This window comes from Strigops habroptila, chromosome 8, assembly GCF_004027225.2.
Source record: "Strigops habroptila isolate Jane chromosome 8, bStrHab1.2.pri, whole genome shotgun sequence".
NCBI classification, from domain to species: Eukaryota; Metazoa; Chordata; class Aves; order Psittaciformes; family Psittacidae; genus Strigops; species Strigops habroptila.
Window position 1 is genome coordinate 28,503,442 of NC_044284.2, and position 25,913 is coordinate 28,529,354.

The following is a 25,913-nucleotide window of genomic DNA, read 5'->3' on the forward strand; positions in this document are numbered from 1 at the left end:
CTCATCTACTGGAGGCATCAATGATGAAATAATTTTCCCCTCAGATGCTTGCCCTTTGATCATGCTAGAATTTACAATAAACAGTATGTCAAATGGGGCTTCCCCATTTCTTTGTAAATGTTTACTGTGTGGTCAAAGGTGTCAGGAAAACAAGGATCACCTATTATGTTACTTTTGGAATTATTAAGAATTTTTATTATTCCCCAACTTGTTATACACTATGAGTAAAGTGTTACAGAGCCTTAGGGGTCTGTGTTCTGAATGATGAGGAAAGTGTCACATGCTGAGTTAATACTGATCTGATCTTCTATTGTTACATAAATTGCATGATTATATTGTTTACCATAATACTGATGGTTTTGGTACTTAAGGTGGAGGCAGAGGGAAGGATTATTTGCTGTTTGCTGTGGAAACCACTTGAAATTCAATCTGTAGGTTGATCTATTATGCAGATGATAATCAGACTAGATGATGGGACTGTCTGCTATAAGCTTAAACCTGAATGTACCTTATGTTGTCTCATTTTAGCTAACTACAGTGACAGAGACAGTGTACTCTACTTTGCACAGCAGGTTACTGAGATTTTAATATATATATGCATACATAAAAATTATATACTTATATACATAAAAGTTAAATATATCTATATAATCCACTGGAAAACAATACTTCACAGAAATGTAAATATTGTTCTGCAAAATCTAGTATAGACTAGAATTTCTGTTTTCCTACTAAGAAATAGTTCTGTTTAATGGAAAGATCTGTTGTTTCTGCTGTAAGATCCTCATTGTAGACTCCTACAGGACAGATTGTAAAGCTGCAGTGTAATTAGGAGCCTTCACTCAGTTTGCTCTCCATTAAGGGCCTAATGACACCAGGTTCAAAGCAGTGTTGTCATAGCATGTCTTCGTGATGCAGGAGTTGTTACCAAGCTTTACCTGACCTCTTTGTGCAGACTTCATCTTGGGAATCTATCAATCAGATGCATTTTTGGCATTGATAAATGAACCACACAGCTCAATTCCAGAATGTACACGCCTGCTGAATGCTTTTCTCTGTGCTACAGTCTTTCATACCAAATTCATATGGAGTGGTGTCATCAGATTCCGAGTAAAGACGGAAGCGAGAAGAGCTCATAGATTAAATTTTAGATTTAATTTTACAAGAAAACCTGTATCAAAACATTATGCATTGATGAATATAGCTATCTGTATAGTCATTTTCTGAGTTTTAATGTGCTCACCACTGAGTAAAAAATGTATTACAGGCTCCAACAAAGAAAGGGGACAGAAGCTGTTAATTGTAATTAACATTCCTACATATCAAGGCAAACAATCAATCACACCTATTGAAAAGCAAATCTGTTTAAAAAAACCCAACAAAAAAAACATATAAAAATAAGCTGTTAGTTCACCTTGGAACTTTGTTCCAAAGTTGATTTCAGCCTTTACAAATCTATATGTCCTTCACAAATCAAAAGAAAAGTGCACCATGGAAATAAAAATAAGGCAGGATTTAAACATTTGGGTTAATGTAACAAGTTAAAGTGTGAATGAAGTATTTGATTGTATGTTCTCACATGTACAGATTTTTATATATATAATTTTCTCAGGAGAGAGCACAAACCAAATGTCTGAGAAGATAAGCTACCTTCCCATCCCATCAGGCTTTCAGCCTTGAGACTAATCATACATGACTGTAGTAGTGGCTGTTTTTCTTACCACACTGAAATGTTTTCATTTCAGACTGAATATTGTGTTGAGAGCCCCACAGCCCTGCCAAGGAGAGCAAGGGCTGTCTTACTTCTCTTGGATGCCAGCTAAATAGACCTAATGAGGAGTTGTATTTAATCCATTTCAAACATCCAAATGAAATATGGTTATTTGTTTTTTATACAGGCTAGGACATATTTCACTTAAAGATTAGTTTAATGGAATAGCAAGTGATTTGTCATCTGCTTCAGGGAAACCCAGATTTATATTTACAGTACACATGGGAAGATAGGCTTTCTGAAAAGAATATCCTGCAATCCCAATCACTTCATGTGAACATGATATACCTCCATACTATACACATGCATGTTCTCACCAAGTACTTAAAGGAAATTTCTTAAAGGAAATCGGGCTTTTTGCTTTTACATCTACTGTTGGAAGTTATTCCTAGAATTTAAAATATTTTATTTCTAAAACTTTAAACCATCAGCTTCCTTTGTAACAACTGGTGCTATGGCAAAAAAAAAAAAAAAAGGTTTGCCTTTGCTTTTATGGGTGGATACACATTGTTTCCTTAAGCTCATCCAAAACAGTAAGCTATACATCAACAGTTTGTTTTACTAAGACAGTGTTTTTATCAGAACTAAATTAGGAATTCTGGATAGCTGAACAATTAATCCTTTCTCATCATTCTCATCATGCTTAAAATTACCACCAAAACAGTTAAGCTTTTTCTGCCTGTGAAGCAACAAGCATCTGGCCAATCAAACAAACTTCCACAGTAAACTTACCCAGTTTTTGCAAAAGTTGCCCAGTATCTCAGCATGGACCGGCTTAAGATTTCTTCAGCTTTGGTGTAATTCACTCTTCTTTCTAGGGGCAATCCGAACACAAACTCGATCTCATAACCGTGCATTACTCCCATCCACTCTGGCCAAGGGAGCTTTGAGGATCGATGTTCAAAGAAATAAAAGAATGCATTGTGTCCTAGTTGTGCAAATTTTTTTGTGAATTCTATTGCAGGACATATTATGTTGTAGTCACCAATAACATCATCCATGGCATCACGGTACTGTTCTGGCTTTTGCTCATTTTCCCAATCTGTGTACTGAAAAATGATCGATTCTATTGCAAGTTGGCTTGCTTCTGGGAAGGACACAGTTAAAGCTGTTTCAAATTCTGTTTTATTGATCAAGGCGTCACTATCCTTGCTGAACCCAGGGACTCCATATACTAGAAATGCTGATCCTTCATCTTTATTAACACCAACTAAGATCTGTGTTTGTTTGAAATGGCCATTCTCAATCAATGTTTCTGGCATGTCAGAGAGAAAATCACCATCCACAGTTGGACAAAAAAATATTTGTAAAAGTGAGTGATATGTTACAACAAAAATTTCATTCTCCACTATATCCTTTGGGTCCTTGCCTTTGAGGCAGAGAATTAGCTCTTTCTCGTTGCTATTGGGACACTGGAGTTGTTTAGCTAAAGCTACTGTTCTGTTTCTGGCTTCAGATGCTGTTATTGCAGCCCAAGGGGCATTTGCAGATCCACTTTGCATGATGGCTCTTGTGAATAAAGGATGGCTTTTAGGAGAAAGGATATGATAGCTGACAGAAGCTGAGCCAGCACTCTCTCCAAATATAGTCACACTTTTTGGATTGCCTCCAAATGCTCCTATGTTCTCCTGGACCCACTGAAGTGCTAATCTTTGATCGAATAAACCTGCATTTCCAGGGGCTTCCTTGTTTCCTGGCAAAGCCAAAAATCCTAATGCACCAGTCCTGTAGTTCATGGAAACTACAATGACTCTTTCTACTCTGGCCAGAAACTTGCCATCATAAACTGGTAGGGAACTTGACCCAGTCTCAAAGCCACCACCATATATCCACACCATGACAGTTGCATTCTTGGGTTTGGGAGAAGGGACCCATACATTAAGGTATAAACAGTCTTCACTTAGGCTAGTTTTTGGATTCCACATCTCTGATCCAGGAAATCCTGGATAAGTTGTATCTATAAGCTGGTAACAAGAGCTTGCATGTTTTGTGGCATCCCATACATCTGACCACTTCTCACGAGGCTCTGGTTTTTGAAATCTCAGTTTACCAATGGGTGGCTGTCCATAAGGTATTCCAAGAAAGGCCGTTACAGTTCCCCCCAGTACCTGCAGGTTCATCCCTCTGACTCTGCCTTTCTTGGTTGTAATGATGTTATCCTCAGGCATTACCTTCCTGACAAACATATACAGAAGAAACCACATAAGAAATCTGACATAGATACTTGTGCCATTTGTCCAAACCATGATGCCTGAAACACAGGAAAAAGAAATTCAGAATTAATATTGCAATGTATTAGTACCAGAGCCAAAACAGTTTGGTCAAAAAGTGTGTAGATCGTCCTGAGGGCATTGAAAATAAGGTGGTGCTGCTGCACAAAGCTCAGAAGTCTTTAATCATAAATGTTTCTTAGTTGTGTTGTGAAGACTGCATTTAGTATTTAGTATTTGTTACAGTACTTCAGATAAATTGTTGCTAAAAAACCCCATAGAACTGAAGAAGACAGACTAGGGAAGGTAAAGTCATATAAGCCAATTCTGACTACTTCAGTTAGATGGCTTAACCACTTGCATTTCCACTGGCATGACAAACAGGACATTTTATGATCTGTGAGAGAAAATGCCATGCCCGACTAGCCATTATTCTGTTAGAGGTTACTCTGGCAATTTGTATTCTCAAATCAATGAAGAGTGATAATAAACATCATTAGGCAATTTCCACACATAAACGCTCATGCCATGAACACTGAAAAGAAACTTGAAGCCCAGTTTTAATCCAAGGATTTCAGGTACACAGAAGTTTTGAACTATATGCCTGTGTCACAGTAGATGCCATTGAGATGGCATTGCTATAAACTCAAAGCATTGGGTGATTTCACTGTCCTACTCCTATGCCGCAAGATCTGAAAGTGCTTTAACAAATGAAGTACATGAAGGACTTCTGAACTGAATGTTGATGTCCAGAGGTACACCAAGACCTAAATGAAATATTTCTTTCAAGATCTTTTCTCTCTAAAGCAACTTAATCAAGTTTATAACCATCATAGTAATGAAAAGTAGTCACACTTCTACTGCTTAGAATGAACATTAAAATGCTAAAAAGCCAAGGTTTTCTTTAATATATGTAGGTGGTACCCAATAATTTAATTATGGCCTGGTGTTTGCTTCCTGAGAAATTTCAATGATAATTAATATTGTAAAGCTAAGAGTATAAATGTTTATTATGTACCACATTTAAGCATGCTAATAGTCCTATTTACGCCAACATTTTCAAATGCTATAAAACCACCAGTATCTTCCCCTTGAAAGTGAAAACTCAGAAGAAGACTATTTGCAAAAACCCACTTCTATGGCTTACATATTTGAAAATGCTCAACAAAGCTCCTTTCTATTTTTTCTTGTTGCCCTGTCGTACATAGTGTACTCTGTCCTGCCACTTTAAACAGGCTATTCTTTGTTAATGAGAAGCACTTGTGTCCTTAAAAGGAACTAGGCTAATTTATGTGGAAAGTACTGCTGTGGCTTAATCTGAGCTCCTCCTGCTTGTTTGCATATTCTTGGAAATGAACTAAGAAAATGGGGGGGGAGAGGGGGAAGAGGAAGGGGGAAAAACAAAGATTGTGCGCAAAGAAGTTCCTAACTTTGAGATAGCATCAAAGGAGTAGGAAGAATCTTCAGAGGAAATATTTTTATCACCGAACAGGTAGAAAATAGATAAATTTTAGAAAACATAAGCATTTATGCTCTTGTCTTTTTATTAAAAAAAGAAAAAAGATAAGGTGGTAAATGAGGGCAATAGACTTCAGAGCTGGTCTAACACTCCACCTAGCCTTCAGCTTGACTTTTAGAAACAAATGCCCTCACGTATGCTAAACTTTAGAGACACGAGTAGTCAATCAGGATGACTCACATGGTTCAGCAGCTCCTGATGAGTTTGGGTAAGCAGAGGCTTGCTCTGCCAGCATGCAGTAGCCTCACAGGAGCCTCATATCATTTAGTGGTATTTAGCTCCTATCTCTATGTGCCAGTCATTTTTGTTCCATTCATTCCTGTAATAAAATCTTTTAAAGGCTGGGTGAAGAATGTTGTGTAAGGATTAGTTTAGGGCTAAACTCTTTCACCTTGACTCACAGTCAACCAAGGCAACTGGGGTGGCTGTGAGAAATGTGAGTGGTAGGCATCTGGTACTTGAGCATCCAATGCACAGGACTGTGAGATAGGAGAAGTAATTTCTGTAAGTCTGTTGTTTCGCTGACACTGGCTTTCTTCATATATTCACTTCTAAAATACCACCCAGGACCAAACTACAAAACCAAGCTGGAAATAATAAAATTTCAAACTTCATCACTAAGAAGAGGAGAAAATGACCCTAAGAAAAGCAAGAGATGTTGAAGTTCCTAAAGCTTTCAATATCTAAATAGTAATTAAATTAATTCCCCTCTTTACTTTCCTATTAATTAAAAAGGAAAGGGGTGGGAGTAAACCACTGTAGGACTGCAAAAGACAGAGGCATAAATTTTCACCCTAAGAAGTTTTAGACAAGAATTTTTGTAAGAAAAAAAGACAAAAAATTAATTTTAATTAGCTCTTCAAAAGAACAGGTAGCATTTTAAACAAAAAGTTTTAAATAGATCAAGCCTGAAAAATGCAGAAGTTTTGTATTGCTGAACGAGAGCACTTGTCTCAAGTTACTCTGCTAATATTAACAAAAGTAGAAAGAGACAGAGGATTATTATTACACCTTGTATGTATGGCAAATATTACATTTAATAAGGTTTTAATGTTACACTAAAACAAATTCAACATAAAGCACATTGAGCAAAACAAACATTACTTGATTATTACTATGGGAATAAAAGGGTCAGCAGATTGCTTTAGCTCATCAGCGTTAACCGAGCAGAGATATATCACATAATGTATTTGCATACTTTAAAAAGCTGCTGCTGTAGTACTTTCCTCCAGCAAAAGTTAAACAGATTATACTTTTGTATTCTTATTCAGCAAGGGAACACAATTTATTTCAATGACTATTTCTTCTCCTTGCAAATCTTTACCCAGGCAAAAAATCTATACACAAGACTATATAATCACTATTTAAATAGAAAATATGATTGAATTAATAAGTGATTTCTAGTTTAGCTTAATTTACTTAGCCCAGGATCCCTTGGATAATGCCAAGGTCTAATACACACGCCTGCTTACTCGTTCCATTTGCAGAGCAGTTTTCCCAAGAGAGCAACAAATGGGCAGAGCTTTTAAAAGTTCCCAATCCCCATGCAAATCAAGCTGAACTGTAAATTAATCTGGCAGACAGAGATGTGTAAATAGAGAATCACTTACCCACTTCTATTACAAGAACTACAAAGTTTTTAAGAGTCAGGATCTCTGAATACTTCAGGGAAAATGCAGTGTGCAGCTGCTGCTTCAGCCCGTAAATTGGACAGTACTGACATTATAATCAACTGTTTCTGACTCAAAGCTCGCGAGAGTTGGCAGCAGCAACTTGGTCTGCAGGCAGCCGTTCCTTACAGTCTGACATCCGCTCAAAGGCTAATGGTATAGTTGTACAAATACTACAGAGAGAAACCCCTTTTGGAGAAAGTAAGGAATGAGCTTCTACAGGAAAGGGGACAGATAGTGATTTGTTATTAGCACGGGGCAACACTTTTTAAATCTAGAAAGATAAACAAAATTATAAATATAATAAAATCCTGCCTCTCTTTCCTTCATCTTGCTTAGAGCACCAATCTCACCTGTACTTTTTTGCTGTTGTACAGCTCGAGGTTAGCACCATTTTAAAGTACCTCAAACTTTTCTTTTCACTGTAAGGAGTTATTTTGGGGTTTAAGCAACTGTGGCAGATAAAAAAGGAGTATCCTCTGCACGGACATGTCAACAACTGGCAAGCATCAGTTGCATTACTTGATTCATGGCCATCTGCAGGATACAACAGAAAGCTTCATTGTCCTCTTCTGATGTTAGAGTTAAAAATGGTACCCATATGGTGTCACACGCTGTTTTCTCCTTCCTCTTAGGCTTCAAATATGAAATCACCCATGCTGCTTAGTACACTTGATACCCTCCTTTTGCCTGAACCTTTTAAGCATTGTTTCCACTACAATTCAACACTTCAGAAGCAAAACCAGTCTAAACTGCAGGTCAGAGGTGTCGGGGTTGCAGCTACAGACATGTCCCGTAACGCAGGGGGAATATTTAAATTGCAAATATTTTGGGGTACAAATGAAGGCAGAATAGAGAAGAAGGGTGGAGAAGATAAATAAATTGCATACACCCCCTTGCAAAATGTCTTGTCAAACCCACATCCCTAAGCCACCACATGAAACCAGAAGACCACCCCTTGGTGATGAGGCTGCTGGCCCCCAAGCATTGTCGCTCTAGTTCTGCTCTGAAAAAAAGAAACCTTTTCACTGTTTCAGGTTTACTTCTACTGAGAGCTTTTGCTTACCCCATTAGAGCTGAAGACAATTACATTCTCTCTGTTTAATAATCAAACTACAGTTCTGTTTCAATTACACAAAAACAATATTTGGCAATGCATAGAACACGAATAAAGCAGAAATAAAAAGTTAAGTATGAAGTTTATAGACCTTAATATGGAGACTATGAGTTATTTTTAACAGCTAGCATGTGAAAGAGTGTTTTCATAGAGAAAAGCTTAAGAAAGCATGCGCATTCAGTTTCTCCCAGTAGTTTTACTGTCTACCTTTAGGAGCAGACATTCAATAGGTATATTGTAGGGACATGTCCATTGGAGATAGTATGTCCCAGTCTAAGATTAAACCAGGTTATAAATCCTTAAGCTTTCAGTATGGAAGTATCCAATATAATCGCTAGTTGGGAATTCAGAATCCTTAGCCAAGATTGTTATCTCAGTAATATAAATAGAAATATTTAATAACAAAATAGGATTTGGAATCATTCCTAGTGGCAACTCTTGCTGATCACAACTTTTCAAATGCAGTTTCCTGCAGGAAAAGCTAAGTTGCGCTCTTTAAATAAAGGCAGTGTTCAATGTTCTCTGACATGTGCATTCACTGGCTTCGTCTAATGCCTCTTGAACCCATTTGGAAATGTGGCCAGGTGACACACATTTGCTTCATTTCCATGACATCAGAGGAATGAATCATAAGCCCAAAATCATGTTAGAGGCCACTATTAAATAAAGAATTTATGATGCTTGTGGCAAACCATTGTATTCTCAACCCTCATTACTGCCTTGAGCAGTAGAGAAACAGTAGCAGACTCAAACACTAAAACTGCTGTTTCAGGTTTCATCTGTTTTCCAGCATTGTCCATGTTGTCCTACATCAGCTGTCACCGCTGCTCCCCTTCCCTCTCTTCAACCCTCTCTGCTCCTCAGTACAGTGCTGGGGGCACCTGAAACAGCTTCCTGCTCTGATGCAGACATGGTTACTAAATGCAAAATGTGGAGCATTTCTATGGACTCCGACAAGGTGGCCCTGAGATAAGAGAATTGACTGTTTCAGACTGTTTCTCAGGTGGTAGAAAATACTGAGTTCAGCGTTGGGTTTACATCTATGTCTTCAGGGAAAGGGGGCATTAGGACAGACTGTTTAGACTGTTGCACTTCTTGACTATTGTACTTCAGTCTAATGTTAGACTGTTCTCGTGCACTTTTAAAGAAAACTAAGCCCTTTTCTATAATTTTTTTGTTTAATTAAAAAATTAACATACAAATTAAAGTTTTACAACTGTGTGCTGTGAGAGGAAACACTTATTTTAGTTATTACTTAGCTTACTAAAAATACCTGTGTGAAAATTAGAGATTAAACACATTTAATGCCTTTAGTAATTCTGTGTAGAGTGGTCATTTTCTCAGTTTTTCTTTGGGAGCTTGAGAGGAAAGGAGGCACAAAACAGCAGGTATAACGCCATACATATATATGTGTGTGTATATATACATATATAAATGCTGCTATACATATATACATACGTATATATATGTACATATACTAGTACTTTTAGATAGCTCCATCTACCTACCTATGGGGATTCTGGGGGATTATGTAAATTTTCATTGAAGGCAAGGTTCTTAAATATCATCACCAAAGATAAAAGTGTCTTTTCAGTATATAATTTGTACATGTACATATGAAAGAGATGTCACACTGATGTAGGAATTTTTATATGAGAGATGTCCAAGTCTCTTAAGAAATGAAAGCAAAGGCCAGCTTTAGGAAAGATTGTTATTTAGTAGGCTAAGAAGTATAGAGAATTTAAAAAATACATACTATAGAATTATAAAACTTTTTTTTTTTTATGATTTAGTTCATTATTAAACTGCCCTTTAGGATATTTCCTGATCTTTACACTTATTAATATCCTAAATTATGCACATTCTGGGTTATCTTCAGGATTTACCTAATCGAGCTGAGAAATCTGTGAGAGATTCTGAGCTTTCAAGGTCTACTTGCATGTGGAGAGTCCCATTCCCCAGCTTTGATCCTGCCCTTCCAAGACAGCTACAGCCTCACAAAGAGCACCTGGGCTCCTGTAAAGGTAACTGGGCTGAAAAGCTTTGCAAAAAAGTAAAGGATATCACATATGAAGTGTGTGCATGTGTGAGGAAATATTTACATGCTAATAGCATGTAAAATCATAGAATCATAAAATGGTTTCTGTTGGAAAGGACCTTAAGATCGTCTAGTTGCAACCCCCCTGCCATGGGCAGGGTCACCTCACCCTAAACAATGTTGCCCAAGGCTCTGTCTAGCCTGGACTTGAACAATGCCAGGGATGGAGCATATTTTAGTAGCTGAGGGGAAAATCAAAAGGCAAATTATAACTAAACTATATGAAATATCATTGGTATGAAAATGTGGGGAGGTTTTTAAAAAATCCGGTCTTGGTAAGATCCTGAGGGGGAGCTTGACTGTCTCTCATCCCTGGCTGAGTTTTTACGCTGAACATCTGCGTGACCTTGGCTCAAATCTTTGAGAAAACCACTACATTGTGAGAAAAAGCTGTGGGGAAAACAAGCAAACTTAAGCTGTACAAGATATGAAAGCTAAAACTGCCACAGTTATAAGACTGTCAAGATGGAGACAGTTAGCAGCTCAAGAACTCAGAAGAAAAAACAGCAAAGCTTCAGGCTGTGGAATCACCATGTGAAAAACACAAAAGATGGGAGTTCAGCAGCAGTAAGTAACTGCTGATGCCCAGCTTTGAGGCTTGCATTCATGTTATTCTACTGTGTATATTAGAAAATAAATAATTTCCCTTACTTGTAGAACATCTTTCCATGCCCAAATACAGTGACCCCAAAAGGTTACACCTTTCTCCTCCTTCTGTCTTTTGCAAATCTCATACTTGGCACTGCACACACCACCTTTAAATATCCATGACTGTAAAACAGGGACACCTTAAATAAACCTGGAGAGAGCTTAAGTGTTGCTACAGGTGATTGTATCTGGCTGTCAGACCTGTCTGAAATTCTGTTGTTATTCTGGTTATTCAAAGAAACCTCACTCCAGAGGAGCTTCCAGGACTAGCAGAAGTTCCCAGCAACAGACCTGAAGGGTAATTTGATAATATTAGGAAAAGTGTCTTAGATACATACCATGAAAATGGATACCAATTTATTAAGTATACAGAAGACACTAACACTCATATAAGCCATTAAACATGATTATATTTTCCTCTTACTGGTTCAATTATGATCTGCTGTACCTTTTTCCTTATTACTCTAATTATAGGTATAATTTCCTCTTTAATAGCACAATTATGGTCTGCACTTTTATAAAATTCTTGGAGAAATCACAGCCAATGAGAAAATACAGCCAGTTAAAAGATAAAAGGTATTATCATTGTTATTATTTCTTTTGAATGTTCACTTGCTCTTAATGCTTTATGGTACCTTTATATAACTCAGTATTTTGTCTCATATAGGGATCAGATTCAATAAAGAAAGTAAAAAAATAATGAATGTATATACAATATGTCTTGCATGATGTTATTTTAGCCTGCTCTCTAGCTTGTAAGAAACCAGGCAAAATTGGAGTATTAGCAAAGAGCTGAAATCTTGTGTGAGCGTGATAAAGCTAATTAAATATAAGGTTTCACAGATTTCTGCAGAAGATTAATTAATTTACAATACAACTGTTTTTCATTTCTGTTTCCTTTTACTTTCCTACTGGTAGTAAAGTCTAACTGTTTAAAATTATGTAAAGACATCTAAATAACCAAGCTGGGTTGCTGGTAATCACCTACTGACAGTGTGAAGTTCTCAAGGATAACATATCTTCTAATACCCAAACTCTATGAATAACTTAGAAGTTTGATGCATAAATGAGCTCATTTGAATTTGTTAAGTAGAATTTGTATCTGGAAGGTGGGAACTCTTCCCAATTCCCAATTCTCTCAATTCTCACTCTTTATTTTAGGCCTTATCACTAATATGATCCTCCATCTTCCAGTTTCTGCATCCACAGGAGGGATACATATCTCTAATGAAAAATGCCATAGAGATGTTCAAAGGTTTATCTTAAGCCACTGCAGCTTTCAGATTTCAATTTCATCCAGCATGTTGAAAATAGGAATGAAAGAATTGAGCCTTACTTACATCAGGACCTGCTGGGATCTGCGGGTGGGAAGTTACAGAGGAAACAAGTTAGAGAGGAAACAAGTTAGAGAGGAAACAAGTGCCCCAGTCGCATCTCCAATAAATGGGTTACAGCACCTGAATATGATGCAGCTATGGATTTCAGTAGAAATAATAGGTGTTTGCCATGAGATAAAACTTCAGATCCACTTGTGCCCCGTTGTTGCTCTGCGTGGGTCTGAAGCCTGTGAGAGAGGAGGTTTGAGAGGTTACTGCAGCCCACATGCAATGAAAGCAGCTGGGCTGCACCTTTTCAGTAGCTGTGTTTAAGTAGGAGGAAGGAAGAGTAGATGTTGGTCAACATCGGGTCACATGTTTTATTTTTCCTTGCTATGACTACCTCAGGACAAAACTGAAAAATATTCCAGAGCTCTTTTTCCTTTTTTTTTCCTATAATTCACAGCTGGTTTGATCTCTTCACCTATGTGTTTCATGAAAGAAATATAACTTTGGGAAAAACAAATAACCCTGGAAAAGGTTGTGCTCATTTTGTTACCACAGTGGCACAACTGATCTCTGCCATAGGGTCATGCCCAGAGACCATTCTGCTCATGAAAGCTCAGACACTGCTGAGCACTGTTGTAGTCCCATCAGAGAAGCAAACTCCCTGGCCCCTTCATTCACTGGATGTGTAAGTGTTGTGTAATCATGAAAATCTCATTATAAACATCCGTGCAAATTTTTCAGGAAGATGCCATGAGTGGTGAATATCAGGTAATTCATCACAGTGCCATCTGCTTGAAAAACAAAGTTGTCAGAACAGGTGGCTTAGTGGTAAAGTACAGTAGACTCCCTCAGGTCTTGCTATATGTCTATATATTAAGTACATAACATTAACTTAAAGGTAATATGATGTTCAAAATATGATGCTCAATATGAAGTTCAAGGATACAAATAAAAATATTAAGGGCATATTGATTCTGACAAAACATTAATAATGTATAACTATGAGAAAACATTATTTTGTAAAAGAGAATTATTCTCCGTCAGTAATCTTCATGAGTTTATTAACACTGCATTCTGCTCATGATTAGTCTGCCCTATGCAGATCGCTGATAGATTAAACTACCCCATAAACTCATCTTTTCTTCCTCTTACCTTTGTTTGCACAAAGGAAATGGTACAAGCCTGAAACAACACTGACTTTTTCCAGCCCTTTTCTCCCTATGATGTAGTAGCATTTTAACATTGAAAATAATCCATAACGGTATTTTTCTTTGGCAGGGGTTGCAGCAAGTTGAAACAGGGAACGAAACTTCAGTACACTGGTAGAGAACATGGCACCATGGAGCATGGAAAATATTCATGGACCTTGAGGACCTTGTCTGCGGAGTGAAGGCACTTTTAGCAGTTGCAGGAACATTACAATTCTCTGCTCATTCTCTCACTTTTGCCTGAAGGCAGGTTCAGTCCACAATGCACAAAGACAGCCCATAACCTGAAAGACTTTCTATTTAAGTTATCAGACCAAGGATGCTGGGAAACTGAAAGATGTGCCCGAGATCATAAGAAAGACTGACTTGCATTCACACACCCAGAACTTTAGAACACCATCATTCTTGATTTGTTTTAAATCCCCCAGTTTTATAGGTGCAGTTTGGTAGGTTTGCTCTCAATATATTACTAAAGACTGAAGACTTTTTGATGGTAATCTTGAATAAAAGCAGTATTTCCATCCATTTTTCACAGTGAACAGAAGTCAGCCCCTGGGATTCAGAGGTTGTATTTTGTAAGTCACATTGGCAAAAATCAAAAGAAGTTGCCGCAGAATATTCTTGGGCTCCTGAGCTGGTAGACACACCATGGGGAAGGAAAGGCACTTCAGAGCAGTCTGCCCAGGAGCCGCCAGTGCCTCTTGGAGCCACCACCACAGCTGTGAATATTTGGTGCACAATAATTGATCATAATAAAGGTTGTAGTGAGGATTTGGTCTGGAAATGGATTTAGAAGGCACAGATGGAATGTCATTGCACAAAAACATGTGCCTTCGTTTTTGCCAAAGCACTGACTCACTTGCATTGAGGAAAACGCACAGGTAGGCATGCAGGTGCTGCTAAGTAAGTTTTACACGGTTTGCTTTTCAGTGCCTATCGAGCAGGAACACAGCTTTAATAAAATGTCAGTCTATTTACTGGTGCCACTGGAGGAATAAAGTGCAAGACTTGCTAAGACTTGCAAAGATTTACTCAATGAAAACATTCAAATAATTTTAAATTTTGTGTTCATGCAAAAAACTTTCATCACCAGCTGATGAAAACATCGAAGATTTTGCATGTCACACAAAGAAATGCAAGTGCTTGTGGTATTGCCTTTCTGATTAAGCACACTTGTACTTATATATGAACTGTCCTCCCCAATGAAAGGACATGTGCCAGTGTTCAGCATTTAACCATGTGAAAAGTGAGAAGCAATTTGCTAACTCTCTTACACTGCTTTTTCTCTTCTCCTCCTCTCATTCCACCCTTCCAATTTTCAGTCAGCTCTTCTCAGTGTTGCAAAAAAATGTGCAGCAACATTCCTACATGCAGAGTATAAAATATAGTTTTTCTAATAAATGTTAACAACAGCCATAAAACAGCAAAATAAAATAATGCTAAGGAAAACAATTAATAAAATCTCTACAAGAATTATGTATTGATGCATGAAATAGGAAAAGAGCTGAATCAAAAAGGGCTTTATAGAGAAGCCTGGAAGCTATTTCAAGGGACAATGGACAAGAAATAAAATTCATCAAATATTGTTGAGATAATTATATCAGAATAGACAAGAAACAAGATGTTTGACCAAAGAGAATCCAAGTGAACAGATCCAGCTCTTTTCTATGCTTCCCAAATCATTGTCTTTTGGGGCTTAAGTGATGCCAGTGCAAATGATTTCAAGCTAATGCTGAGACAGATGTTTCAGCAGTGGGTGCCTGGACAGTAGCAATTTAGTTCATGCTAAACACCTGATGCATGGGCAATGGGGATTCAGTCTATGGGATCAGTCTCAAGCTTCTACAAACTGAGGGAAAAAAAAAAGAGAATAAAAGAAATAAAGAAATAAAAAGCCCTGCAGTGTGTACATCATCACATCCTCTGAACTGGCTCTTCTGTTGCTCTCACCAAGTTGCTCTACCTGCTACTGCAGCCACAGTGTGTCCATGGGTAACTTCCCATCCCAATATGTACACCTACATGTCCAACTCATCTCTGCAAACAAACTCAAAGACCATCTGGTCTGCCAGCAGAAAATGGGACTGTGCACAGCCAGTACCTAACAGCCTTCAGAACTGAGCCATAGTAAACATAAATATGCATTTATTTTGGATGGTCAAATAAAGAGTCAGTAGGATATAAATACATATATGCACCCCCAACCTCTGGTATCTGCTGTGTGGACTAAAAGCTTTTTACCCCTGAGCAATGTCACGTAAAAGATGGGAAGTCAGCCCCTGTCTTAAGCAGCTCTTCCTTTGGTATCTCTGGTATTCTGGATATAGGATTGCTATGGGATGAGCTACCAAAGGGCTGCTCAACAGGCGAATGATGTCTACCTAGTATGCTACACTTGAGCTAAAATATGAGCCAGGATCCCAAGGATTTTTGGGTATTAAGTGGAGATTTTCCAGTTTAGTCATTTCTGCTCCACACACAGATTCAACAGCAGAATGTACAGAAGTGCTTCCTGCGCCTCAGTGACATTTATTCAGTAAAGTGGCTGAATGACAGACATATTACCTCCCTCCTCACCTGAACATAATGAGAGGAAAAAACAGCCTGCTAAAGCCAACAACCTCACTTGAATAATGGGCACGGGATTCTCAAAGAATAGTAAAATCCCAAACATCTATTGGAGTTGTTAAGGACACTGCAGTGAATGCACAATCCAGTGATGATAACCAGCATTCAACACAGCAAACATCCAAAGAGCAACCTTCATTTACTGATTGGTGACACTTTCTAAAGTGTTCTCTCTGCCCCATTACTGGGTTAAAGATCTTTAGCAAGATCTCTTTGAATTTATTGTATGGAAATTTTATTGTACATTTATACAGAACAAACATTTCTCTCAGAAAGTGCTACCATGTCTTCTTTCCAGGACTGGAGTTTCAGTCATGATCAGGACTTCTCTTATAATAGGGTGTGCAGAAAGATCGGCTATGAGCAGCTTTAGTGAAAAAAGCTTTCAATTTAAGATAAGTGGCATCTAGTGGAAGCAGAAAGATGAGACGCGCACTGAAAACCACAGAGCAACATAGAGCATATAGCACATGACTGTAAGGCAATAGGTAACAAAGTTGTGTGGAAATGTTTATGGGAAGTTCCTTCCCATGCACTGAAGAACAGAGAGGTGTTTGTCAAGACACGGTCAGTCAGAAATGAAGTGTGGAGTTTTTGGCAGAAGCTGGCACCTCAACAGCAGTGAAAATAAGAGGTAGGATGAGGGCAGGCAGTGAGGACAAGTCGTTCAGAAGAAAGCGGGAAGGAGTCTGGTGCAATCACGGTGCAATATGCCACTGCCTACTGCAGTTATTAACATGTCTACCTTTGACAGGATGCCATAAGAGTTTCTCCACGAGACAGCTGCTATGTCACATCATGTGAGTACACAGGATAGAGCTATTAATGACCTTTAATGCGATACTCTGTATCCTGACAATGTGTGCTATTAGGCAGTCCTTAATCACCAGATCATGGATATTGATATGCCAACCCTAAGATCTCTAAAGATGTACAATGCCAAAGTGTGCTATCCACATCTGCAGCAGTATATAGTAAAACCATTAGGCAAAGACTCAAAATATTATCTAGATCAAAGGAATATTATGAAATTTCAAGCCTAAGCATCCACAGATCTAGGGCATGCTAAAAGTAATCTGAATTTTTATTTTCCGGGTGCCCACCTATTCTTGTGTTACTGACTGAGTGTTACAACCAGCTTTTCAAATATAGCAAAAATACTGCTGCTCATTTTCCTGCCAGACTGCTTGCATCATTTTAATTTAGGAAGCAAACCATTTTACAATATTAACAGACATGTAAATGAGTCAAAAATTGTGTTTATTTTGTTGCTTTCCAAATATAAGCTGACCTAAATAATTTAATACAAAATTTGTAGCAATAAGAACACAATTTGGTGGACATGTATGGGAACACATTAAATTTATACTACATAATTTTTACTCCTCTGAGTAAAAGATGGTTCACCCTTTAAATGTACTGCAAATGCTGATAGAGCATTCACTTTGTTGGCATGAATGGCACTGTGAAAACAATACAGACCCTCTCTATTTCACTACATTTAACATGGAAAAATGAGAGCTATCTCTTGCCCAAGCATGAAAACTGGGTACATGCGTATTCTCTGAAGGCATGTTAGATACTCAATAGTCAAGATTGGCAGATGTCCCCAAGTGGTATATTAGGTTGTTTTTGACAAATTATTTTTGCTAATATAAAAATATGGAATAACTTCAGCAAACAGTAAGGGAAGCAGAGTAGAGGACTGATCTTATCTGTGGGGGGGTGTGTCCATGCTGCCCCAGACACTATACAGCAGTTATGACAGTAGATGCTGAGGGAGATATGTCAGCTCAACCCAGCTGATTTGAGGTTCTTCCTCCAGTAATCAAAACTGTCACCTACTCTGAGAGCAAAGTGAAAAGCAGTGTCTGAACTGATGAGTTATAATTATTGAGTGATGAAAACATACTAAGCAGGTAGTCCTGATGTCACTCTGCTCACCAATAGTTTTTAACAAGCTGAAAAATATTGTGGAGTTTCTCCACTGTAAAGCAGGGTGCGTGGGAGGCTGGCACAAAGGCATTTCATCTCAGATGTGTTTGTTTTCTGTTCATAGTTATGGCTAGCTGTGGCAGAACAGAGCATGCTTCCAGTATCTGCTTCAGTGGGGTGCAGGAATGCTGGAATTGCATCACCTCCTTGTGCTTCAGTGGATTACAGGGAAAGGCTGTGAACAACAGGATTTGGTCTATGACATTTTGTCTTCTAACTCAGCACTCAAGGAAAAGAAAACAATTATTTCTTTTCTTCCTTTCCCTCCCTCCCCTCCCCCCCTTCACTTTTCCAAAGCTCTTTGTATAGTTTTTCAGAAATATCATCTGGTATTCAGAGCATTTTATCATATTTATGTAATGATGTATTTCTTCTATAATAAACTAAAGCAGAATAAGAAGCTTTTTCATAAATTTCAGAACACTTTACATTTCATATATATTTGATCACAATAAAGTAAATGAAACTTAAGTGTGAGCTGAAGTTTAAATGCATTAATCATACTTCCACGTGGACTAAAGTGTTTTTTTGAACCAAGATTGTGAGTCATACTTCAGCCAAGAACAGGACTAAAGCACAAAGACGAAGCAATGAGAAACCTTAGCATTTCACTGACAATCTTACAGAAATCTTCACTGCATAAAATAATGCTACTTTTGTCTCAAAACACTTCAGCATTTCAGTGCCTCGGTAAAGGTCTCTTAAGATCCCTTTCAAATCCAAACCCACACAGGTTGAAATCAAAGATTCTTTCCATCAAGTTAAGCAAAACTGAGGAAACAGTGTTTTGGGCATGTCCTGAAGACAAAAAAGGCTTGCACAGAATCAGGACCTGCCTCAGCATCAGACTGGCACCAGCTTTCTAGTTACAGCTAGTGGCTTTTGTCCCATTCTATATGATCAGTAAATGAACTGCATATGTAGTTTGTAAGAATGCTGTTCAGCAACTGCACCAGTGCCAGCTAGTAATAACATAGCCCATCTTCAGAATCAAGCAAAATAGAACATGTAATTAATTTTATTTGAAAATTCTGTCTGAGCACATTTGACACCCATTTCATTTCACTGTCACATAGGAAGATACACTCTGAACAACGTCACATACCCTAAAGACACAGAAGAGAATAAATATTACTATTGGTGTTTGAATATTCATTCTCTGTAAATGTATTATATGCTTTGCTTGGCTTCATCATAATAGAAAAAGAAAGCAAGACAAACTTGTATTTTTTTCTGCACACACTTGCGTTTTGTCTTTTTTTTGGGGGGTGGGGAATTTTGCATAGTGCATATTGCAAGCTTTTTCTAGTTATATGCCTCTAGCTATTATCTTGGAACAAAAATTCAGACATATTCAGCATAAAACCACAATAAATGGCTCATCACAACAGCGCCTCAAGGTTTCAGAATCTTAGATGTTGGAAAGGACCTATTAATTTATCTTTTTGCGTATACCCTTGCAGTTTAGTCTTTTCTATTTATTCTGAAAATCTCAGGTAAAATGGTATCTTACAAATGAATTAATGAAAAACAGCTTCAGTTCTGCACAGGCAACGAGTTGGTTTCTAGGGAAAGGAAATTCCTGTGTTTTCTTCTGCAAATACATGATCTGATGCATTAAAATAACCATAAACCACCAGGTTGTGCTGTTGCCCTTAAGCAATATACATCACCACAGAACTATGCAACTGTGCTCATCTGATAGCTGTTTTTTGTCTGGGAAGACCCTAAAATCCTAGAAAAACAGAAAGAAAACAAGTTCCTCAGACCCATTTTCCTTTTAGTTATACAGATCAGAATTTTTTATAGGACTTTGGCTCACTTTCTAAGCCACTAGCAGTGTTTTCAGGCCGTGAAATTCAGGTAATAAAATAAATAATCCATCTGCACAGGCTTAGGTTGCAAACACTGCAAAGCTAACTCAGGAATTGGTGTTAGTCAGTGCAATTTCCAACAAACCATCCATTAATGTTCATCACTGCAGTTTACTTTTACTACTATTGCTCCCCTCCCAGCATAAACCATTTCAGTATTTCTAAACAATATGCTATTTCAAAAGTCAGGAGTGTAGTGAGGAGACAGCTCAGAGGATGCTTTGAATAAGTAAAGATTGGTGAAGATGTTGGACAACATGGCCATTTGCAGTTGGAACGTCAATGTTTCGTGCACTAGACTAACTCTTTGAATCTTACGAGTGCCTCTGACATGCTGGACTAACCCATAATTTTTACAGAATATCTTTCAGATTACCCTTTTTCATAAATTATACCTAGGCTACTTTATTTCTTGTTTATTTCTGAATAGATTTAATTATTTCATGTTCCCCATTACACAGTTTCTAAGTAAATCATCACTGAGCTGAGCAGAATTTTTTTTTTTTTTTGTGCTACACAACCTATCACCTCAGATTGTGCTGTGACTTAAAATTACTTTTCCATTATGTATGACTAAGGAGATATGTTAACTGCCAACAAATAGTAACATCTTCCAGAAATTTTGCATAAGAAGAATGTGTAAGAATGGCAATGCTGAGTCTGACCAAAGATAAATCAACAAATGCCAGGGAAGTTTGCAAAAGTAAAGTAGAAGAGCAGGCTAAACCTATAAGGGTACAGGTGAAACTTTCCAGCCAGCAAAAAAATAAGTCTCAGTAAGGAGATGGTTTTGTATCTTATTGCCACCTAGAGATTCTTCTTCCTTAAATTTGTCCAAGCGCTTTTTGCAACCTTGTAAACATTTGGTATCCAGAACATCTGGTGACAAGATCCGTTGCAAAAGTACATGAGCCATGAAAAACTGTTCCTTTTAGTCTGTTTTTGAACTCACTACCTTCTAGTTGTACATGGGATAGTAAAAAGAAAACTTGGCTAAGATTCATGCCTGGATCCTGATACTTTCTCTCATGAAACTAGGTAATTAAATAAGACCAGTTTTAGGGATTTGTGATGCAAGACAACACAAAACTAAACTAGGACCCCAAATCTTTAAACCTAGACAAAATAACTTAGAGTCACATTTACTTGAATTTTAACTTCCATATCACTAAGCATTTGACTGTATATTCTATTTTTAATATTCCCAAACCTTTTAGGATACTTCCCCAGCTGCACTTGGTGCTGGAGTAGCTTGGTGCTGGAGTAGCTTTTCTACATGTGCTTTCCTCCTCAATTGATGTAACATAAACTGTCTTCTATCTTCCTTCAAAGTACTCTAAGAAAAACAGCTTTTAGCTCTATTTAAAAAGAAGAGGGGAAAAGGCTCCTCTTTCAGGCACCTCAGTGGCAACACATCAGATAAGGAATTGCTACAACACAAGAAACATAACTCAGGTTATTCAGCTCCCAGTGGGCATCTAGTACCATCCTAGCTTGTAGATCGCACTTTAGTTGTGAATGACATGCTGCACAGTTGCTTTCTCTCTTAAAACAGTCTCCCAAAGAATACAACCAGATTTTTAGCTGTTGAAAATCACAGTAGCACTATTATATAGCCTGCTTCTGTACATCTGAGATGTGAATCTATCAATTCAGAAAGAAAGTAATTATATCTTGGACATTTTCAGATTTCCTACTGTCCAAATTATTGGGAAGAAACTACTACTATGATGTGTCCAGTGTTTTGGATGGGGTAATAAATGTGAATATAAAAATCCATGATTAAAAAGTGGAGATCATTCAGTTGTAGTTTTAGAATGCTTATGACAGAATCCATCACCAAAACCTATTACAGAAATTTGAAAACTACAGGGTAAAATGTAGATTTCTACCATGGATTAAAACTATTCATGAGATAGAGAAAACAAAGGAGAATAAAAGAGATCTAATTCTTGACATACGGAGAGGTTAATATGAAGTGCCCCAAGACTTGCTGCTGGGACTGATTTTTGTCCCTTTAAGTCCCCAGCATAATGCAAAAAGTACTAGCTTACTCAGCAAATATTCTACACTTCTCTATTGCAATAAATACTTGCTTGCTTTAGATCAGGCTCACAAGTCTTTATGCCTTAACTTGTAATAGCACCCACAAGACTAGGTGCATGCAAAGAGGAAGTTTAATCTTGATGTGGTTACACTTCAGCAGAAATGTCCCAAGGGGAGAATTTGTGTTACTGGTGGCTGCTCATAAATCAGAACAAAGACAATTTTTCTTTTATAGTATTCAGTGAGTCTGAAGCTCTGTAAGGCAGATAAAACATATTTTTCCTTTGTATATTGAAAAAATGTGGGAACCACAGTGCTGCTGTAGAAAGCATTGCTATTATGTCTGAATGAATGGCATGCAGCATCTAAAAGATTCTATAAATGCGAAGTAAACTCCATCTTAAAGGTTTAAGTCAGTCTATATGCAGATGTTCATCATGGAAGTAAATGGTATACAATTATTTTTCCAGTAAATGTAGCTAATTGGAAAAAGTGGTAGAGGAAATTTCATGCAGATGAAGATTCACAACTCTATGAACACAGACACTAATGATTTCAGACATGGTGGTTTAACTCTCAAAAAAAAACCCCTCTAAACAATTCAGTAAAAATGTCTGCTTATTTTTCAAAAGCATCCAAAACTGGATAATATGTTCCAAGCAACCACTAGCAAAAAGATAAAATCCAATTAAAAAATTTGCTGTTATTTCACATCCTCTTGATTTTGAATTCAATTTCAATCACAGCACAGAAAACATGGAAAATGTTCAGAAGAAGCAAACAGAAATATCTTCTAGGCAACAAGAGCTTTTAAAAATGTAAAAGCAGTTTGGCGCGCAGTTCTGCTTCTTTTTTGACCAGAAAAACAAGCAAAAGTCTTTCAACCCTGCAGTATCTCAAAACATGAAAAGCTGCCATGGTCGCACTGCTTAGAGAAATCTGACTTAATTATCCTTTGCACATATATCAAGATAAAAATACTAAGTACAATGAATACTTCTAATTCAGAACATAAATTGATTAGCAGTTGGTTCAGCCAAAATGTCATCTTCATGGTGTATTTCATAGGCATCCTGGCAGGAGGAATTGGCAGAAAACAAAGTTAAACATTAAATTTCCATTGTCAGCTGATGAAGCAATGATCTCAGAAAGCCAGTTGCCTTTTGCCAGCATGTATTGATATATGTGATTATGTAATATTTTCATTTGTGTTATGAATAATGCCGCCTAGTGTAGGCCATCTAAAATATGTAATTTTTCTAAATATGTGGTTGGAAGCCACCCCAGCTTATACAGTACATTTTCCTTTTTGAGAATAATGTAGAACTGAAGTCAATAATAGTATTTTATCTCAGACTGTGTCTAGGACATGCAAAGCATTCGCCTTCAATTCACAATGCAAGATTAGCAGTCGTGAAGTCTTGATGGTCCCCGTAAAAAAAATCACCAGTTGATATCCACCTAGGAAAGAATTCAGAATAAAACCTGATCTTTAGAGATATTGCTAAAGAGATCTACAAATTTTAAAAATTATGTTCACAATATATTTTTAAAATATGTATTCTCCAGTGTCTCTTTTTCCTTTCTCTTGTCTCAAATGCATGGATTAAGGTAAGACTGAGGATACTAGTTTATTTTGTTAGAAATGTAGCATCTCAGTTTCCTTAGATGCCTCAGTGTTACTTAGCTGATAGGAACACAGTTGAATTAAGCTAGAAGGCCTACTAACTGTAATAATCCCAAAAGCATCTGTTTGCTGGAGCAGGCTGATAGCTTCTACCCACTTTTTCCCTTCTGAACATGTTGTTTAATAAAAACCTTTTTTATTTTTTTTTTCCCCACAGCAAGATTCCTTAAGACTTCCTGTTCATCAGGTCCAGACCTCTACTGTTATAAGAAATCATTATATATTATTTCATTCATTGCTTTATTAAGCATAATCTTCTATATTCTTGGCCACTTTGCTTCTAATGGAAGAGAATTGACAATCTCAATCACTTGTGATCAGAAACCTTATTGCCCTTTCCAGAATGAATGTACATAAAACTATATTTATTATGAGTGCTACCATTTCCTCTTATGTTTTCCTCTCCTGCATATTTCTTTGTAGTTAAATCTATAAGAAGAAAATATTTGCATTAGCTTCATCATATTTCTAAGCTAAGACAACCTGTTTTAGTCTATCAGGCTTTTTGGAGATAGGAAACAATTTACTTTCCCCTCATCATCCAAGTAAACCTTGTCTACCCTTTCCCTATTTGAAAGACTCACTCTCAGCATGGAGAGATCAGAAATACATTCATCATTGTTGGAAAATACATCAATATCTTACACCTTACGTTCTATTTCTGTACAGCCATTCCAATGAAACTGTCCTAGATTAACCAGAGCTGTCAAATTCTACTGTTTGCTCTGGAGTGCATGACTTCGTTGAATTTGGCATTACAGAACCAAATAAGCTTGTGTGATAGTTTGAGATGAAAACAAATGCAGGAATACCAGAAAGTCATCCAAGATGTAAATTTTGCTTTCTGACTGCTCTGTCATGTTTCCTTGGCTGCCCTGAGCCAGTACAGGGCTCGCAATCTCAGGTCTAGAAGTCATCAACAACAGCAGTAAAATGTGTGCTGGTAACTGTGTTATTTTAGTCTTATTTGAAAAATAAACTGCATCTACAATGTTTTCAGCATTGCAGAATGATGTACTTCTTTGAAAATATAAACCATACTTTTTCTACCCCAGCCTAAGTTATAAAACTTTGTCTTGTTTCTTCGAAGTCAGGCTGGTAGAGAGCAGGCCATCAAGAGCAATAGAGCTAAGACATAATAAAAAAAAAATAAATACTTTTTGAAAAGTAATTATTCTATACAGAAATGAAGGGCCACTGGACTGTCCAGAGTCATTCCTTCTGCCTCCCACACTTGATTTACAGGAACCCAGTGCCTATGCTTCCCTCTGGGCTCACAGACCCCATCTATTTTGTAGCTTTGCTTTGGGTGAGAGAAATGAGGAAAGAAAATTTCTTGAATCAGAGAAACTCTGGGAAAAGGGATAAAGCAGCAAAGGAAATAAAAGCATGGCAGATTGTACAAAGTAGGGCTGGGATAACCTGGAGTGAGTGTGAGGACCTAATCTGTCCATTATTTGTAAATGAGGTAGTAATTAAACACTGTCACTAGATGGTCTATAAATGCACCTCTTTGCATGGAACTGAGACAGGAGGAATTGGGTACCCAGGTTTTTTTCCACAATTTTGTCCAATTTCCTTCTCACTGCAGCTTTGTACCAATATTCCCCTCTGCTAGGTACAAAGTAAACTGCTTTGGCTCGAGGCGGGAAACAAACGCGTTCCCTGTCCAGAGCATGCACTCCCCCACGCAAATACACACACACCTTTCAGTGGAAATGTCTTCAGATATTTTTATCTTCAGAAAGGTGCTTTCTGTATTTTCGTATTGACTGAAAGGATTTTCAGGGGAAAATACATCCAAATTAAAATCCTTCCCTTTAAAAACATGGAAGAAAAATTGCAGTATAACAATAGGGAAAATTGAAAGGGAATTGAAATTGAAATTGAAAGGAAATAGAAGCCTTTCTAAAGGTTTTAAAACTGGGAAAGCCTGGGAATTTTGGCTTTCAGAATTCCTAGAAATGCAATGATTTGCTGCTATGGCTCACTAATAAAGTATGCTAGTTATGGTAGAAGCGCAGAGATGTTTGTGCAAGGACAGAAAGCAGCTCAGGGACCCTGGAACAGTCTGATAGACCAGTCCTACAGACCAGTCCGACTTCTCCAGGATCCAA

General features: G+C 37.5%; 1 protein-coding gene across 5 annotated transcripts in view; it reads right to left on the bottom strand.

The window, feature by feature from the left end:
- Window positions 1–25,913, bottom strand: part of BCHE (butyrylcholinesterase) — a 53,150-nt gene that overhangs the window by 25,209 nt on the left and 2,028 nt on the right. For 2 of the 5 annotated variants that reach the window (XM_030495703.1, XM_030495702.1), the window contains exons 1-2: window positions 10,174–10,243; window positions 2,504–4,022 (exon numbers count right to left, since the gene is read on the bottom strand). In XM_030495703.1, the coding sequence (XP_030351563.1) occupies window positions 2,504–4,022; window positions 10,174–10,228 (1,574 nt within the window). In that variant the 5' untranslated portion in view covers window positions 10,229–10,243. Of the gene's footprint in view, window positions 1–2,503; window positions 4,023–7,110; window positions 7,236–10,173; window positions 10,244–12,490; window positions 12,557–25,913 lie in introns of those variants that run through there. The other 3 variants (XM_030495706.1, XM_030495705.1, XM_030495704.1) reach the window with 3 other exon arrangements.